The sequence below is a fragment of the Telmatherina bonti genome, assembly GCF_933228915.1.
Source record: "Telmatherina bonti genome assembly, chromosome: 19".
Taxonomy (NCBI): domain Eukaryota; kingdom Metazoa; phylum Chordata; class Actinopteri; order Atheriniformes; family Telmatherinidae; genus Telmatherina; species Telmatherina bonti.
In genome coordinates, this window is record NC_136617.1 from 23,445,888 (window position 1) to 23,466,558 (window position 20,671).

Genomic DNA, 20,671 nt, shown 5'->3' on the forward strand with positions numbered 1-20,671 from the left:
AAAATAGATTGATTACGTTTATTTCTTTGTGCCTTGGGTAGGTACTTCATACCCTGCCTACCCTGACTGCACACCCCTGGTTACATCGTGCCATTTAGTGGACCACTAATGTCATCTGATGTCTTTTCTAAAAATGTCTGTCAGACAGCGAGCAGAGGAGGTAGAAAATGGTCAGTCAGGTTATGTATGTGCACATACATGTCTGTGTTTGACAGGTATTGTGTGTGACAGGTAATGTAAAGAACCATGTGCATCTCTCTCTGTGTGAATGTTAACGCATGTGTCTGCATGTTTTCCAACACAGTGACTTACTGTGAGCTTTATGGCTTTTTCGGGCGCCACACCCAGTAGCTGTGGTACCAGACCTATCATTAAGAAATGACAAAATGATTAGAAAAAAGGGTAATGTGGTACCCCTACTCTCTTTCAGTCACACGCACACATGCATATACATATACATATACCACTTCCACAGACTCCACATCAAGTGTGGCTTTCTGCTGCATGCGTTGGACCATGTGAGATTCCCCAGACGCTAATGAAATCTATTGATGTGGAGTGTGGGGACATCAGAGTAGCAACAAGAGAGAGAGAGAGAGGAACAAGAGGTAAAGAGAGGAGTGAGTGAAACTGTTTCCCAGAATAGGGAAAAAAGGGCCGAATATAAAACAAACCAACCAAAAGTTTACACAGACCTCAATTACAGCCCAGAGTCGGATGAAAATAAACAAAATAATCACAACAGAACACAATGAAACTTGGCCCCCTACCCAGCCCTGAGGCAACAAGCAAACCCTCCATGATTTCTTCTGAGTAACAAGTACACTTAATAACTTACAACAGTTTATGTGCATTGGTACTACACATAGATACACACGCAATCATACACTCAATTTAGAAGCTGGAAAGAGAACCATCATATCTTTCTAAAATATCTCCTCCAACAGCTGGGATGCTTCTGTTGACATAGAAATTTAAAAAACACACAAATAGATTACACAAACAAGTACTGCTAATTCAAAATTGGCTCATTGTTCTTGTGACATAATAAAAACTAGAAGAGGGGTTGTAAAAAAGTCTCCTATGAGTCGTTGCTACAGTCCTGCACCATCATCAATATCCATCAGGATTACATATCCTGATGGATATTTTATTATGTTTAAAAATGTCTCACATGCCTTAGCCTCTCTTATTGGCATAAGGCTTTGAAAAATGTTTATACTGGCTGGAGCAGCTCTACATTGGACTCGGTTCCAACACTCTTGATTTTCTTGTTTGACTACATTTAAAAACAATTAATTTTGTGTTGTCGGATAAATCTTGTTCACATCTGACAGCTTTGGTCTCACTCAGCAAACTGACAGGATTGGTTTCCTTTGTTACAACATCGGCTCTTCAAATCCAAGTTTTTAAGGATGTTGTTGGTTCACTGCAATTTCAAACTACTTCTTTTACTTGGTAGCATAAATAATATTTGTCTTTTAGCATGATAAATAAATAAATAAAATAAAAAATCATCCACTCTTTCACTAAATTAACAAGGTTAACAAATTTGTGTTTAATGACTGATTTCAGCATCAATTTATCAACTATTTTGCACCAGTAGACTGTTGTAGATTTTTCTAGTAAGGTTCTTTCAACTTATATTACATAACTAGCCAATGGTTGGGCTGAAAGGATGCCTTTCTGGCCGTCCCCTTGGAGCCAGGCCTGTCTCTGTGTCTTGATAACCTTTGTGTTTCCCAAAGAAATTCAAGCATCAGAGTTTCCTCTTGGGAGCCCGGTTCTGTCAATCAAAGTTGCCTTTTTTTTTTTTTTCTAAATAAAAAAAAAAAAACTTTGCCGCCATGCAAAGTTAGCTCTTTTCAAAGCTTTTTTAATCTGACCTGACGGAACAGACAGATACAGACTAACCACAGCTTCCCAGGATATGGCAGGTAGTCATTACTGGTGTCTTGTCCCAGTATGTACAGTACGTGCATGCCTAAATAGTCATCTGCATGCCAACATAGCTGAGTGTCTGCTTTGTGTCTGTAATGCAGTTGTAGAGGTGTGTAGGTCTAGACGTACAACATCACTTCATTGTGACACAGGCCTAAAGGTATGTGGCCTTGCGTGTGACGTTCATTGTCTTCCTCTCAAAGTCCCCAGCCAGCAGGTAATCACTTCAAAGACGACAGGTCAACAGCGAGGTGAACCCACACCGCCCTCCTATCCATCCTACACTTTTCGTCTCCTCTTACTTCCCTTCTCTTTCATTGTTTTTTTCTACTCCATTCTTCCTTCTTCCCTCTTTTATCTCAGCCCATTTTTTTTAAAGAACTTGTTTTATAGATTTGAGTGCTGTTGAGTTGTTTTTTTTCTGAAAGCTGTTTGCTATCCGAAAAAATTGATAGCCGGAGGTAAATTAGGTTTTGTTCCCGTTTAATAACATGTATAGCTTGTTAAGCACACGCAGTGTTTTCACATGCTGATACTGAGCCACGTCTCATTACATTATAACCTTCTGCAGGGAAACCACATCCACAGGAAGTGCCATGAGAGCAGAACAAATATCCAATCAACTATACTCGAAACTACACTAGCTGTTGTCTTGCTGCTGCAAGATAAATGCTGTGCAGATTTCTTTAAGATCACATCAAATATGTAGTTAAACCACCTTACAAATACTATAACAACATGTGCATGTACACCAATGTAAACTGACCTCGATAAAGGCCGAAGAAACCCTCGTAGCGCACCACCTTCTTGAAGCAGTCGAAGCTGTTCTTGTACATGAGTTCTCCCACCACAGAACCACTGGTACGCTGGTTCTGCATGCGCGTCTTCACCAGATCAATGGGGTACACTGCCGTGGCGCCCACAGCTACAAAGCATAAACACGGATAGTAAGGTACTATTTCCTAATTATGGAGTTACTTTTCAGTACAATTTTTCTCTTTTACAACCAACCAACCACTGTCCCCCCCCTTCCCATAATCTGCATCTTCATACCGCCTAAATGCTTTACGACAATTACAACAAATGTTGGTAAAGATTTCATTAGATTACTGAGGAGAAAGCTTAACAGTCTGTTAAAAAAACAGGCTAAAGAAAACACTGACATACAAGTATCACATGTTAGTGTATCCTGTTAGTGGTACATACAGGTGACTCTGGAAAAATTGCTGTGTCCATTTCTGATAAAACTGATAAAATATCAAGTCCTGTCAAAAGATTTTAGCAGTTTGGAGGTTATAGTTTACAATAAAAATCTGACATCAGAAAGGGTGTCCCCACACACACACACTTAGTTTGAAACTGTGAAAAAAATTATTTCAATTCTATAAATACAACATAATTCTTTTAATTTTTATTACTTTAGGAAAGAAACATGAAATGACCCCCACTGTTAGATGTCACTAAAAATGTTTTGGTTACTTGTGTAAACTGGCCCTTTAGGAGGAGAGAAAAGAGGGGGAGGAATGGGTTGAGGAAGGGGAAGTCAGCGGGAATAATACTAGGAAAGATGTGTTATGGAGTTCCAGTGTCTTCGGTCTGTCACGCGGACACAAACAAAGAGAACCGACCCAAGGCGACAGACTTAATTAGAGAGAGGCCAAGAAAAAAGAAGGGATGGTAGACCCATACCTCCTTATTAAGCTGTCTCCCTTGGGAAAGAAGGAGGAAGAGAAGGGAGGAATGAAGGAGGGGAGGAGGCGTAGAAAACTAGTGGGGTGTCTGAAGCCAAACACAAGGCCTAGGTACCACCCTTCACCCCAACCCTCATCATATGTCTTCAGATGATTCCCACAGGTACAAAAGAACACAGATGAGGGTTTTCCCATGACACAGGACAGGGCAAGAGCAAGGCATGGTGCTGAGAAGGGCAAAAAAAAAGGATTGAGCAAGAGCAAGAAAAAACGAGCAGAACACTTCTCTTAAAGCAGGGCAGTGAGCATTGCTCCTTTATAGAGGGGAAAGGGCAACAGAGGGACCATTGTCCTCATTCTCTCACCCTTTTCTTATGAGGACAGCAAGGAGAGGGGGCAGGGGTCAGGTAGGAAGGCAAACAGGTAGGTGGGTGGGTGTGGGGGATTGAAGGTATGCAGAGAGCCATTGGAGCGTGAGTCTTACCCCCTGCAACCGAGCCAAGAGTGAATCTGTAGATAGACTCTGCCACCTGGATAAGGACGGGGCGGGAGCTGTCACTGCCCAACTGCTGCCAGTGTGTAGGAAAGGAGACAGAGAAGACATCAGGACAGACGTGGAAGACAACGCATTAACCAATCAGACATTAACAGATGTGACAGTAGAAAAGTCGTGGTTTCAGACAGTAGTTTCTCTTTGACATGGCAGTATTCTCTAAGCACATGCTTCACATGTAAAATCACCACCCAGTTAGCTCAACAACAAACTCCTAAGTAATGAAAATCTGTCTCACCTGCTCTACAGTTTGACTGCAGGTCTAAATCTCATCATGTACACGGATTCACAGCATTGTGGTAATTTATTAAATAAAGAAGTGGAAACGGTTTTAAATGATGTAATGAATAACTAAGGAAGAAATACATAAAAATTGTTTAATTTATTAATAAATGAATTGTTTAATTTCAGAACTTTATTAAAATGAGATAATCCTAATGGTTTGGTAATAGTAATATTTTAGATAGGCAGCATTAGTGAATCTTAAAGTCCCAAATGTGAAGAAAATTATATTGTGATAAATGTAAATTGATATTTAAAAAGAATTAATCCACATGTGAGTCTAATTTGAAGAAAACGGCTGAACCCTGCCGTAAAAAAGTGTGTCATTGTTATACTGGAAGAATAAGAATGGAATGGAATAAATATTATTCTAAAGATAATTAAATTAAATAATTATTAAAAGTCTGAGTGATCCCCTTATTAATTTATGAAGGGATGTTTAGTGATCTCTCACTGAAAACACTGTGTAGGTTGTAGTGATTGACTCATAATTAACTTAATAACGTTGAAGCAGTTTTTGCTTGTTCCTTTTTTTTTCTTTAAAGGTGTTTTTTAAAAATTTGGTTTGTCTGTATAATCATCAATTACCTTAAATTAAAAAGATAAATAATCCTCATTTAGAAGCACAAAAAACTTCAATATGTAAATAATTAATTGATGTTCCAGCTTGTATTTCAAATAGAAATGTCAAAAACTTACAACATGTTTACAACATTCACTTATCAACACATAATATACCTAGATAATTTTTTTAATGTTTTTGTTTTTTTTGTTTTTTTTTTATCAATTAAGGGGAACCAGTTGTAAATATTTAATGTTAAGCACTCCGAGTTATTCTAGCATTTAGTGCTGTTGATGAATACAGCCACTGCATCCTTCCAAGGATTTTAACTTCAAACTTGGTCCTATTGTAAGAGAAGCTGTCCATTTCTCCCCCATCAGAGTTCTCAAATACTAGCATAAGTCAAAGCTTAATCTGCATTCATTCTTCTGCTTATATTAATTTTTATGTTTTCATTGTCATTAGTTTTTTCTGTCTGTCTGTCTGTCTATCTCTCTGTTAGCAACATAACTCAAAAAGTTCAGAACAGATTTTAACAACATTTTCAGGAAATGTAACAAATGGAATAGAGGAACAAGTAATTACAGTTTGGGGGTACTGGGTGGGCTATTGCACCTTGTGGGGTTTTACTCAGGTGAGTGACTTCATGGCTTGGCAGAAGTCTGCTCTCTCTAAGTGTTTCTAGTTGACATTTTTTTTGTCCTCTAACTGGTTATCTGTTTGTGTGTATAGTTGCATTTCTGCACTGAAGTTATTTTGCTGCTGGTTGATGCTGCTGACAAGTCAGAAGTGTCATGACTCCTTTATTCAAATTATTTATATATTAAGTTCTTAAATTTAATATCAGTTTATTATTTTCATCTAACAAACACATTTTCTCTTACATATAAAGCTTCTTATAAAAATATAATAATTCTATAATATAATTCTTACAGATTATATTTCTTCAGATTAACCATAACACTTGTCTTCATACAGGAAGAGTTGAAGCTCGCAGAGGAACCACCTGCCTCTAAACTACTACTGGTTCCACAAAACATCCTCGAGTTCATCTTCCTCATCTTTGCCTGATGACTGATTAAACTTGGCTATACTGCTGGATTAAGCGAAGAATAGATCAAGTTAAGAAGTTAGGCGAATAAACGGAGACCAAAATTAAGCTGGCGGCCATATATAAAAGAAAAGGAGCGAGCAAGAGAAATTTAAAAAAGAAAAAGGAAATGGAGAAAAGCAGCAAAAGATGAGGGGAGAGAGTTCCAGTTAACTGGCGTCCAGCCCGTGAGTCCAAACCACAAGGGCCTAAAGTGGCTCATTGTGGTGGGACTGGCGTCTGCGTAGTGCTAGGCCCCTTTGCTTTCTCCCCTTTGGCCCCAGCCTGCTCCAACAAGGCCTGGCCGAGCCTTTACTACAGCACAACTATGACCAAACACCCTACAAAAGGAAAGGGTCCTCTGCTCATTTGTCTGGCTGTCTATACAACTTTCTTAATTTACCTTGTTGCAAATAACTCCAGTTATCGATTTATGTAAGTTGAAGCTTGTTTGATTTTCATTAAGTCTTTTTGAGGATGACACTGCTCTCTTGATTTCCATTGATATATGACTTTAGAATACAGTGGGGCTCCAAAGTTTGGGCACCCCTAGTAAAAATTAATTTTAATGTGCAAATAAGGAGCTTTAAAAAGATGGAAAATCTCGAAAAGGCATCAAATTACAGTTTAGACATTCTTATAACATGAAAAAAAAAGTTACATCTTATTTCCATAATTTAAACCTTCAAAATATCAGAAAAGAAAAGATGGCGTTTGTAAAAGTTTGGGCACCCTGCAGAGTTAGTACCTTGTACGCCCCCAATTTGACAACAGAGACCTGACAGTGTCCTGGATTGTTTACAGTTAGTGTCTGGAAAGACCAGGTGATGTCAATCTCAAAGGTTTTAAATGCTCAGACTCATCTCAACAATCGGCACCATGGGAGCCTCTAAGCAGCTGTCAAGAACACTGAAACTGAAAATAGTTTATGCTCACAAAGCAGGAGAAGGGTGTAAGAAAATAGCAAAGCGTTTTCAGATGCTAATATCCTCTGTTCAGAATGTAATCAAGAAATGGCGGTCATTGGGTACAGTGGAAGTTAAAGCAAAATCTGGAAGACCAAGAAAAACATCAGACAGAACAGCTCGCAGGATTGTAAGAAAAGCAAGTCAAAACCCAAGTTTGACTGCATGATCCCTCCAGGAAGATCTGGCTGATACTGGAGTCATGGTGCACTTTTCCACTATAAAGAGGTACTTGTACAAATATGGCCTTCATGGAAGAGTCATCAGAAGGAAACTTCTTTTACGTCCTTATCGCAAAAATCAGCATTTGAAGTTTGCAAAGGAACATATAGACAAGCCTGATATATTTTGGAAACAAGTTCTATGGATTGATGAGGTTAAGATTGAACTTTTTGGCCGGAATGAGCACAGGTACGTTTGGAGAAGACAGGGCACACAATTTAATGAAAAGAACCTCTATCTGTTAAGCATGGGGGTATATCAATCATGCTTTGGGGTTGTATTGCAGCCAGTGGCACAAGGAACATGTCACGAGTAGAACGAAAAATGGATTCAATGGGATTTGAGCAAATTTTGGATGCTAACCTAATGCCATCTGTGAAAAAGCTGCGGTTAAAGAGAGGATGGCTTCTACAAATGGATAATGATCCTAAAAACACCTCAAAATCTAGGGTGCATTACATCAAGCATGAACTGAAGGTTTTGCCATGGCCTTCACAATCTCCTGACCTCAACATAATTGAAAGTCTATGGACAGACCTTAAAAGAGCAGTGTGTGACAGATGGCCCAGAAATCTCAAACATCTGGAAGACTTTTGCAAGGAAGAATGGGTGAAGATACCTCAAACAAGATTCGAAAGACTATTAGCTGACTATAAAAAGCTGTCATACTTGCCAAAGGGGGGAATAGAAGGTACTAACTATGCAGGGTGTCCAAACTTTTGCAGAGGTCATTTTTTGTTTTCTGTTATTTTAAAAGTTAAAATGATGGAAATAAGATCAAACTTTTTTTGACATGTTATAAGAATGTCTAATCTGTAATTTGACACCTTTTGGAGATGTTCATCTTTTGTTAGCTTCTTTTTGGCACATTAAAATAAATTTTTACCAGGGGTGCCCAAACTTTGGAGCCCCACTGTATGTGTTTTATTATAGAAATCAACCTAAGGCAAAGACTGTAAGTTCTGTGGTGCTTTTGTTGTTGTTTTTTCATCTAAAGAGGGTATTTCTAGGTTTTGAGTTCAAACGTTAGTTTGAACCTTTAAAAGTGAGACATATTGACAAGAACTGCATGACTCTCATTTTGTGGGTACGGTAAACTTCCCAATTTATACCCAGTTTGGATCTGGGCTTCCTGGATTATTTTTTAATTTTACATCAGTGACTTTAAACCAGTGTCTCAATAAATGAAATGGGTAATTCCTGCCAAAATCACAAATCCAAGAGAAATTTTGCTTCAGACAATTATATGTGTGCAGGAGTATCATCATCTGTAATCATAAATCTTGGTTACGAACACTTTGACATTCAGTTGTGGAGAATGTGCATGGAAGCTATAACTGGAATATTCAAGAGGAAATGTTACATATATAAAAAAGTTAATATTCTGTACCTGTCTCTGGACCTCAGCCAGGTTGTAAGGTAGGGCACCTTCCTCCAGCGGCGCAATCTTTTCAATGTCCACTAAACCAACACGTCTGATGAAGAGGAAGAAACAGCAGACAGCGAGACAGTTCAGGTTACTTTCTCTGATGCATCACCAAGTACACAACCTGTGCCAGATCACTCTGTCAGTCTGAAGTTACGCAACATTCATAGATCGTTTGCCATCATTCCATGTGAAAAAACATGACACTGATATTTAGCGATCCAGACGTGAGCTTAGCTACAGAAACAGACAACCTATATCCTTGTTTTCCGTCATCCAAATATAACAAAATATTTCATCTGACAATGTCTTTCCATTAAGGCTCTTCAACAGCCCTAGAATTCCCAGGCTCAGGGAACTGGGAATACCAAATGATCACCCACACTCCCACCCCTCTCCTCCAAATATTGGGGTTATTATCTCTCACATCTCCAATGAAGGGGAGTAGAGAGGGCTATTAAAGTATCTCATTGCCCAGAAATAATAATCAGGTGGTGTCCCAGTTCGGGGTTAGAAATTATGAACACACTGGTTGGGCCGCAAAGCAGACCCAAAGGAAGTGGGGGAATGTGAGGCTTACAACTATTAAGTGCCACGGATCACAGGGATTGGAATTACCCTCTTTTAGGATAAATGGGAGTTTGGATTGAGTTTGGAATAGAAGATCTATCATCTGAACCAATGATAAAAATTCTTATCTTTCTGAGACTGAGATACACTACAGATCCTATACAGGTACGGTGTAGTTAGGACTTCTGAGAAGCGAATGCAGGATTTATCTGTTTAGAAGACAATTACTGGTTTGACAAAGCAAAAACGTTTTTAGACTTTTAGGTAAGAAGGTCAGTGACAGTGTGCCATAAACTTTCACTATGATTAGTTGCCCAATGTTTAAATAAGTGTGATAAGTGAAATGGTGTTTATGCAACAACAATAAAACTACTACATAGAAAATACTATGAAAAAAGGGAAAATTTCTACCTGCTTAACCAACTTATCAGCAACACTTTTTACATTAACTTGTTAAACTGAAAGCATTAGAAACAAATACGTTCACATTATAAAGCAGCTGTCATATTCTATATGTAAAGTAGTGTATCCCTGTCTGTGTGTGTTCAGTTCTCTATGTCTGTCGTACCCGCGAGGCTCTGACAGATCAGCCAGCTGAAAGAGGATGTCGACCTCCATGGGTGTCACCTGGCCAAACCTCTGTGCTGCCATGATAAACTCCTCTATAAATAAAAAGAAATTTCAGAGCAACTTTAGTTAAAATGAAGGGTGACATATCAAGCGATACAAACAAACATTTACATTCAGATATAAAGAAAATAAAATAATATTAATTACAATAAAATATATATACAATCTTTGATTAACATAAATATCACAGCAGTATGACAATTCAATCATCTCTCTGGAATGTTCTTTTGAGGCAGGAGATAAAATACATTCTTTCCTTTTTTTGTAAATACACAAAATGTTTCTTTTTTAACCCTTAAAGACCCAACCCATGAAGAAATGGTAAGAAAAATGAATTTATTTTTATATGAGGTCTTTATGTCTCTTTTACAAAATATAGTTAATTACCATACCATACCATTTGTTATCATGTAATACATCAAAATTCTTCTTGTGTAATCTTTTGCTTTCTGGAGTTTTTTTTTTTTAAATTTTTTAAACTATAAAGTGAGCCAAATGTCTCAGAAACTATGTATCACATATGTCACACTGGGCTCTTATGGATTAAATGTTAAATTTAAAAATATAATGAAAAAAAAAATACACACAGCTTACCTTACTAATTCAGTGGTGCCAAAAGTTCTAAAATGTTTCTGATTCTCCTACTTTCCATTAGTGATCATAACAAACCATAAGTTTCTGCACCAAAAAAAGGAAAGAAATCAACACTTTCAGGTTTGCAGCTGACAATATGGACAAAAAAACAGCCCTGTGAAGGACATGGTCAGAGAAAGCAAAGAGTGAGGTTTATGCAACAACATCCCTGGTGCCAGATACATAAAAATATGTAGACACAAAAGCAAAAACTGTGTCTAAGCATTCTTTTCACCAGATTTCTACTTTTAGATACTAATGGAAGCAGACACTCCCCTAATTTGACATCTCAATACATGGTTTGCACATCAATAATAATACATTATGATAATGCAAAAAAAAAAAAAAAAAATCAGCATCAATGTAAAGAAACTGAGATATTCTTCACTCAGGTGGATAATGAAAGGAAATCTGTTTTATTTGGTGATCATAGCTCTATATCCACATAAACAAAGAAAATCACGATAATCTTATGGTAAATTACGTCTCTTCTTTCTGTTTCTGCCTCATATCAATGGTTATATGCTTAAAAAAAACATGTTAGCACAATCTATTGAATGTGTTAAGTTTGCGTCTCACCGTACATTCTTCCATTATAAATGCCAGTTTGAAAGGAAAACGCAAACACATGGCTTTTGTGTGCATGCAATGTAAACTCATCCAGCCAAAGATGTTTTTTTTGTTTGTTTTTTTAAATGGATAAAAGGTGAGTGATAAAAAATGACTAGCGCTGTATAAAGTGTGAATTATGATGGTGGCAGCCTCATGGACTGGAATGGAATAAGAGTAAGCCAAACAGTTCAGGTTCAACTGGAATATAACCTCAACCATAACAAAAAAAATCTATTCACTTACCACTGCTCATCCATTTCCAGGCCACAGCAGTAGCAAACAAGAACATGCTCCAGTATTGAAAGCATATTTCTGCTCATCCTGGCTAACCCTGGCCACATGAGATACAGACTTTTATTCTACCCATGTGTCCTGACACACAGGAGGCATCATGATTGGATATTTGAGGCTCCTTAACTTGTTTTGATGCGAGAGAGTAACATCCCCACTATAAAACAGATTTTTTTTCTTTTTTTGGAAATAAGAAACTGGTAGCTTCAACATGTAAACTGTCAAATTGTCCAAAAAGAATAGTGAAAGCAGGAGAAAGGATACTACTATTACTGTTTGTAAGCAAGCCCAGAAATACTCTACACATCCAATGTCGAAAAGTTCCCTTCACCGAGAAGATAATTTCCCATTTTTCAGGCCAAAAACTTGGAAGTGCTGACAGTGACACCAACAAATGGATGCAAACCACTCTGGCCCCTCTGACGTTATGCCTGAAGGAGCAAATAAATACATTATCAGAAAACCCCAATGGAGGACTGTGATCTCACAAAACTGGATATGAACTATGACTTCACAACTGACGTTTCAGAAAATGGAAATAAACAAACAGGAAATACGGAAGAACCCTGATGGATCCCAAAGTCCAATGACCATATTCCTGACTTTTTGCAAATACATTGCTATATAAATATAATATGTACATATACAACATACTTAAATAATATATTTATTATATTTATTGGGCTAGAAAAAAAAATGAATAGCTGATTTAAGGTGTCAACAGGCATTAAAAGGTGTCAAAGCATGTAGAGAAAAACTAAAAATATGTCCATGAATAGCTATGGATTTCAAGAGGCAGCTTCAGTATGATGAAACTTAAGACTCCATCTATTGTTGGTTGAAAAATGAACAGGTTGACTGCAGTCTGGCTTACAGTGGAGGAGTCAGCATTGTTTGACCCGCTTTATTCAAAGAGCAACAGCCTGGAGTTGTGACAAAGTCGTCCTACACTGGAGCCATTCAACCTGCGGAGGCTCAGCTTACCCCCGAGGCATGCTCTCTGTCTCTCATCCTACACACACATATCTATAGAGACATACAGGTAATGCTCACAAGCATGTGAGCACATACTTTCACAGGAATACACTCACACACATACATTCACGCACGCACAGACAAAGTTCTGTCTTGAAAGGTCACAGATCATTGTCCTGATAAGCCGTCTACTAGTATCTTGTAGTCTCCGCACACACACATACACACACCCACACCCATAAGCACCTAAATGTCCTGTCAAACCGAATTTTGATTTTGATGATTTTTCTGCAAAATGACACAGTTGTACCTATAAAAACTATAAACTGAGTTGCATTTAAATTTGATGAGCAAATCTTTTTAGCTATGAAGCGCTTTTTAAAGAAATTCTTCATGACAGTGTTCAGGAGTTCATTTTTCTTTATATAGTTTTTCATTTAAGTTTAGATATGGATATATTGTCAATTTTCCCATTATCAAAAGAACAGATAATGTTCTAAAATAAAATTGTTAGTGACGGTCCACATTTGATTAAATTTTAGTTTTTAAATGAAAAATCTTTCCTTTTTTACTTAAGCCCTATTCTGCCAGATTTGATATCCAAATCTGACCCACACCTCTGAACAGTAAAAGTATCTGGGTTAATTAAGAATCCCTTCTTAACTGGAATATTTAGGATTGTCATATCATAAAGCTTTCTTTTCTATCAGAAAAACTAAAATAGGAAAAAATTTAAGGGAAGGGAGTTTTAATAGTTGCTAAAAACTATAGTTTAATGAGAAATCCAAATACTGCATAAAACGACATTTGTCCAAAAAACTCTGTAATAAACTGAAGACCTGCCAGGATGTACCCCGCCTCTCGCTTAGTAGAAGCTAAGTTAGGCTGCAGCCACCTGAAACCCTACTTTGAATAGGCAGGTATAGAGAATGGATGGATGAATGGATGGATGGATGGTCTGTCCTAAAAATTAAAACAATGTATCCAATATTTGATCAAATATTTGACATTAAACGGTAAATGTCTAACTCAGATGAAAAGTAAGAGTTCACCACAGCTAGCACGTGTTGTCGTGAAAGTAAAGTCCGTGCTCATCGGGTCTCCTACCAAGGGCATGTTTTATGTCTGTACAAAAGATTTATTGAAATATGTAAGTTTGGATCACTCAGTGGACCAATTGAATAAGAAACCCTGCAGTTAGTTATCTGGTCATCTGCCATAAACAGTCACATGTTGTCATCAGTTCTGGCTGTTTTTTACTTTAATAGAAATATCCACATGTATACATCAACAGAAATCTGATTCCAACTGAAATTTTTATGCTGTAAAAGTCAACAGAAACTCAGCAACACTGATACATACTGTATGCGTGTACTCCGCTCTGTGTAGGCGTTAAGCATTGTAATGGTGTCTCCAAGGCAAACCAGTGGCCTTGTTGCACATAAGGAAGCATTCAGGATTATTGTGCATGTGTGCAGGGTTGGCTTTGTTGATGTCTCTGAAGGCATATGTCTGTAGGAAGAACTGTTAAGGGAAGAGTGAAGTGTAGAGGACACACACTCAGTACATGATGATGTGTGTACATTATATGTTTCTGAGCTAGGCCGTAGGACGTGGAGCTGCAGTCCCTAAGGAGGTCTTAATGAGACTTGGGGAGTGGAGAGTAAATGGGTGGTGGCTGTGGAGGTCTGCCTGGCTGCGGGCCACCAAGAGTCGAGCCAAGCCAAGGCTGGTGTACCCATGGTGGGAACACCCTGCAGTGCGTACAGGCCATTGGCCTGGGTCGGGTACAGCCCACACCCCTGATAAGACTTCAGATAGCATCATAAGGCTTCATGAGTGGCCCAGAGCCATGTGTAGAGAGGTCATAATGGCTTCTTAAAGACAAGCAAAGGAGAGAGAGTCAGAAAACCAAGAAATGGCAAAAAGGAGAAAGTTATCTCGGTTGCCTGCCAAATACTGAGGAAAGGAATGAGAGACAACAAGTGGGGCAAGCAAGTGGGGAAGATAAGGATTTAAAGGAGCTAACGTTGGGAGACAGATTTATAAATAAGGGGATATAAATGCTACTGGCCCAAGAGATTTTTTTTTTTTTTTTTTAGCTTTTCATCTTTACTCTGAAGTAGCTGGTGATAAAATAAAAATGTTATCACATAGCTGAAACTACATAAGGTGCATGTGATTCACACAACACAACAATATCCCACAGCCCTCAAAAGCTGGCACAAAAGATTGCAAACTGCCATCTGTGTTTTCAAGATTAAACCCTCAACCATAGCCTGGACAGATGTGCTGGTCCATAGATCAGTGCAAGGATGTGCAAAAGACAAGCTGAGCACAATCCAGGATTGTGGGTATGTAGTACGTGTGCTGGATCCAGCCTGCCTATTTAATGCCACCGGGAAAATGAAACCAAACAAAAAACAAGTTTCCACCCCTGTTTCAACACACAACACATTATCTGGAAAGCACATTAGTGCCTGTAGGCCAGGACTTCATCAGTCTTCTTTGCGTGACCACATTTGACTCTGTTCTGCAAGTCGTCCTGCATTCCATATTCAGAAATGTGCACGCACTTTTTTCTTTTCCGCTACATGTGTGGGATCTTTTTTTCCTTGCATTCGTGTACCTTTAGTGACCTCCACATCGCGACGGTGGCCAGCCAGGGTGCTGTAGATCTTTCTAATCAGCTCCATGTTGTTGAGCAGTGAGTTGAAGCCATTGAAGTAGGAAAAGCTGACCTGATGAGAAGTGCTGCCCCCTGCAACCTGGGCAAAGAAGAGGTGTAATTCAGGGCCAGGAAAAATGCACGATTTTAAACCCTGTCCTACAATCTAGTTATAAGTACAAGAAATACTAAGCCAGAAAAGGTCAGGAGGAAATCTTGACAAACACCAGTGGTTAATCAGCATTATTCCTCTTCATCGTCACTCCACAGGGAGATATAAAACCTAATTTAACCACCATTTTTCCATCACATGATGCACTCTCATGAGTTTAATTAACTATTTTTACGAGGTGGAGGAAGTAGTAAAAGAACAAAAAATAGAAAAATAAGGTAACTGATTAAAAATAGATGCCAGGCTTGCAAGGAAATTCCAGACAGACCACAAACTCTTTTATGCAAACCATGATCCCATCTTTATCAAATGAAGCCCTGAAACCCTTAGAGAAGCTGCTCTGGCTGTCTGTTTAAGAAATATGTGGTCAAATATGTTTTATGAATCTTGTTTTGGGTTGTTAATGCTAGAGTATCAGATGTGCCTTGAGGCCTTGCAGCTGAATCAGAGCAAAATTGCAGATCTTCCTCTCACTAGATGGCACTGTTTGCTTTACAGACTTGTGCTTTAAACCATCTGCAGCAAGGGAGGGAAGCTCTAGCTTGAGAGGAACTGCCCTAACAGAAGGACAGTTTTGTATTTGTTCATATCTGTGAGCCTATAGACGTGGATCTTCCCACGATGTCCAACAGAAAGTCTTTCACAAAAGGGAAAAGGAGGACAAGATTTAGGCCAAAAAGAAAGCAAAACAAAAACAGAAAAGAGCATGACACTCATCCTTTCTGCATGGTGAGTGATTTAAAGGTTGCTGTTTCACTGTTTGTACTCCGCTATAATACTGCCTTTGCTCTTAATGTGTCTGAAGTGTTTATAAGGTTTTTGATATGTGTGTGTGTGCACAGAAAGAGAGTTTACAAACAGCACACTGAGATGTCTGGTCAGTGAGGTAAACATGGTGGAGAAAATGACAGAGTGTACGAGGTGTTTATGAAATGGGGCAAGACATGGACACGAGATGCACACAAGCACAACAAAAACACTAACGCACCCAAAGAAAAGACAAGACGCACAAAAAAGGCAAACATCTCAGAGCTCAAAACAAACATAATGCACACACAGGCAAAGATGATGGCCCACAAAGCTGCAGTCTCCATCTATCTCTGTCTCTGCCTCCCCATTCAGCTGGCCTTCTTCAGCTTTGACACTGCCAAAGAGGTTAGATTTAATGACACGTTGGGAGAGAGAGAGAGAGAGAGAGAGAGAGAGAGAGAGAGAGAGACATGGGGGGACTGCAGGAAAAAGAAAGGTGACAGAAAAGGTAAAGAGGAAGAAAACAAATGAGAGGAAGAGAGGAAGCCATGGCGTTTTGGCTGTAGAAGTAGTGACAAAGAGGAAATCTATCTTGGCTTTAGCCTAGTATGGAGTTCTGTAATAACAGGATGCTTGGTTTTGCGAACTGAATTCAGCAACCAAATCAGTGCACTGTTGATTCTGCATATGCAGAGATGTTCCCTATACAATATCTGGTCTGTTTCTTAAATACAAGAACAGCATTTGTGTCACATTTGATCATACACTATTATTTCCATTAATAACCTAGATATACATTCCAGCTTAGCTTGAAAAACCCTGTTAGTAAGAAAGAAACAATAAACAAAGGCTTTATTATAAAAGCATAGCTCATGAAGTACTGATAAAGAATACCTGATGTACACTTTGTTTTCTATTTTTTGTCACTAATAAGTATCCCAGTTCCAAGTGGCAGCAGTAACTATTGACTCTCTATTTTTACTCCGCCTGACTTAGCCTCTTGTGGACATCAGTAAAACAAATAGATGAAAAAGCCACAGAGCCAAACAAAAAAACCCACCGCCACGAGGCATTCCTCTACGAAGGGTGTGAGCATGTGCGGCCGAATGGTAACCATGATGTCCCTGAAATCCAGTGCTGAGATGGAGCCGCTGTGGGCTTGGTCCCGCTGGATGAAAGCTTGCCGTGCATGTTCCAGTTGCATTTCCTGTGAAGGAAATATGACATAGGAAGTCTGGGGGTTAGCTCATCATAAGTTAGCTTTATTATTGTACACACACTGCATGTGGATCATGCAAATATTTGAAAAATCCATAAAAGCTCACACATGTAAATACATATGCACTGAAAAATAAAATAAAAAAAAAAAGTCAGCTGGAGGTAGCCAGCGTTAAGCCAGCATTAACCTAAGCTTCAGCAGCATCTCCTATCAAAACAGCGACATGCCTACTGCAAGGCGTCATTTAGGCTTTTCACACCCTTCCCAAATCTGCTTTAAATCCACTTGAGGGAGAAACATAAACACATGCAGACATACACAGACAAGTACACACATGCAAGACAGCTAATCACCCAATTGCTCACTTTTTTGCCTGTCTTCATGCACGTGCACACACACACACACACACACACACACACACACACACAGTCCGCGGGGACAACAGGAGGCTGCGGTGGTGGGGACAGATCCCACAAGGCCTTGGAAATTAGCAGCCATTATCAGTACCTGCAACCACAAGTCTACAGAGAGAGGCCGTAAACACACCGCTGTCATCTATGGTTTCCCTTTAGTCAAACAATAAGCTCAGAAACAGCAAAAGACAGAATGTTTTTGGACAAAAAAAAAAAAATGCCCACAGAGGCATTGTGAAATACAGCAGCAGACCTGGGGAAAAGATCAAGCTTTTTGGCTTGACTCAGTCACCTGTAGCGCATTAGGACCCAAAAGAAAAAAGGGAGAAAAAGTCATGGGCTCTGAGTATTTTTACAAGAGGTTTATGACACTTTACTAAAGATTGAAACCTCTTAGTAGAAATCAATGCTTCAATTTCACATAACCATCCAAAACTGAAACAACAGAGCTCTCTTAAAAAAAAAAAAGATATAGAATGATTTGTTTTAATCCTCCAACATTTTTAATGTTTTCTCTTTAGTATTAACCTAATATCATTGGATTTCAAAATTTATTGATTTAACAGATTCATCTGTGCATTAACTTGCATCATGAGAGATCCCATTTCATCGTTTGATCATCCTTTATAGACAAATGCACCGCACAATTTACTTGTGAAAAAAATCTGCTTAACTGAAACATGTACTTGCTGTGCATGCTTGCTCATGAATATCTAAACACCCGAATGGGTCAGAGTCAAAATGTAGAGAAAACTTTTTTGTAAACTGTATCAATTAAACTATACTGAAGAAGTTTTAGGACTATAAAAAAAAAGTTGGTAAATCATTTCATAATAAATTATTGTCAAAGTGTCCAAAAAGAATGGACTTTTTCTTTCAAGCCACGTACATTGGACAAAACATACTCCAAGCGGACTGATTAAATGCTGAACATCCGTGGCATTATTCAATTGACTGATTCAGATGGATGTTATTGTTGTAACGGAACTCTAAGAAAGTGGTATTAAAACAACACAAAACCCTATGAGACTATGACTTATTGTTGTGTTGAATATGAGTGATATTTCACTGACAGCATAACTGATCGAACTCTAAATTCGAGGCCCCCGAGAGAAATGACTGGGAATGAGTGACATTTACACAAAGCTAAGTGGAGACCGGAGGGGAGTAAGAATAGACATTGCAACAAAAGAGCCAGATTTGCAAAAACAGCAAATGCAGCAGCCATGTGTCAGCATCACCTATGAGCACAGCAGGGGCTCTGCAAAGTGTACAAGTGAGGGGAAAGCAAGAAGATGAAGAGACTGACACATGTAAACACTTCTAAAGTAAATAAAGTGAGATATTTTGGTGTCAGCATCAAAGGAGTGACTTTCTTGGGTGAGTAGATAAAACACTTAAGTGAGAAATAAATTGGGAAGAGGACACAAAGTAGGAGGTGAATTTTTAAAGCTAAACAAAAAGAGAGAGTGAAGAAGTCACTTGTTTTGTGTGCAAGACTGCGTGCATATTTTAACATGTTTGTGTCCGTCTGAAGTAAAAAGTGGACAAGTTGAAGCTCTGAAAAGCCACACAGAAACCACACAGAGCAACAAAACAACTGTGGTCCACGAAATGGAGAAGTTTATAGTCTCAGACTCCTAAAATCTTAACTTGTTGCAACCGTATGCGTGTTTCTGAGACATGGTTTTTATTTGGGAGGGGACTGAGGGAGGCAGGAGACATAAAACTGGATGGTTAAGGCAGCCAGCAAGAGACCACCGAGACTTTTGCAGTCACTTTAATTGTTCCTGAATGATAATGAAAACACATGACAAGCCACCTCTGTTAGTTTTGAGTGGTCATGATTCATTTTGGTCTCTTTTTTAAACGTTAAACAACAGATGAGTGGGGCAGGGTCGCAGTTCTCTTACCCAATCGTTGCTTCCCATCAATACAAGACTAAAGTTATTACAAGGGAGAAGCACAATTGCTCATTTCCATGTGTGCCAGTGATGTTGAGGGATGGCCACTGATTCTTTGTGGAGTCAAATATATAAGTGTGGCTTTTTAAAATCTAAATAATGTCAACAATTATATAAAGAGGTGGCACATGTGGCGTCCCATCCATCCAATTCAAGCCCTTTACTCAACAGGATATCTAATATTAGGGTGTTATGTGCCAGTATGTGCCACTTCTCTGGACATTGGTAATACCACTGCCTGAGACAACACTACACTGACAGCGCAAGCAGAGGCTTGGCCGGCGTCCACGCATGAGACGAGAAAAATGCATGTAATTGGTGAGAATCTCTGGCTTCCATCAAGACAGTAATTGGCCAGAGAGAGCCCTTGTGAGAAATATGCGGCGCAAACGTTTTCCCTGATAATCCCATCTTGTGAGCATCTGGCAGCGGCGTGGTTACAACGGCAGAAAAACAATAAACACATGCATGTAAAGAAGAGGAAAGAAAAAAAGGATGGGAACATTTTTAGGGAGAGAGTTGAGTATTTTGAAATGAACTCAAAAGTAAATTAAAGCTTATGTAGTTAAATCTTTGTTTTGTATTTAAAGGCAGAAATGATGTAATAACGTTACAGGTAATATGCAACATAGGTCTTACATTTTACAGCGTGACTGTCTCATGTACTTTTTCTCTCATTAGAAAACACAGAACACAGACAATCCTCCGACAATAACAGGAAATTCACTTTTTTTTTAATCAAAATCTATGAAATATGGTCAAATACAGACAGCATAAGCAAAAAAAAGTTAATTTCATCGTTGAGCCATGAGTGCTGCTGGCTGCTGGCCTGATGCTGGAAACCACTGACTGAGTGACTGGGAGAGAAGCAGGCATGCCGTCAATGCAAAGCCCAGCATCCACTGGCCACATCCCCACACAGCTGCACACCACACAGAGGCAAAAACAAGCAAACACAGAGACAAACACAGAAGCAAAAAAATCTTTCATGCCACTACTAATACATAAAGTTTGCAAGAATCACACATTTATAGAGACACCT

The 20,671-nt window shown here is 38.8% G+C and overlaps 1 protein-coding gene across 1 annotated transcript in view; it reads right to left on the reverse strand.

Moving 5' to 3' along the window:
• slc25a13 (solute carrier family 25 member 13) overlaps nt 1–20,671 on the reverse strand; it is a gene marked incomplete at both ends in the record, with an annotated part of 55,447 nt that overhangs the window by 22,185 nt on the left and 12,591 nt on the right. The window contains 7 exons of the mRNA XM_079258747.1: nt 313–365; nt 2,708–2,866; nt 4,117–4,201; nt 8,697–8,781; nt 9,871–9,964; nt 15,073–15,211; nt 17,094–17,240. Of these exons, the coding sequence (XP_079114873.1) occupies nt 313–365; nt 2,708–2,866; nt 4,117–4,201; nt 8,697–8,781; nt 9,871–9,964; nt 15,073–15,211; nt 17,094–17,240 (762 nt within the window). The remainder of the gene's footprint in view (nt 1–312; nt 366–2,707; nt 2,867–4,116; nt 4,202–8,696; nt 8,782–9,870; nt 9,965–15,072; nt 15,212–17,093; nt 17,241–20,671) is intronic.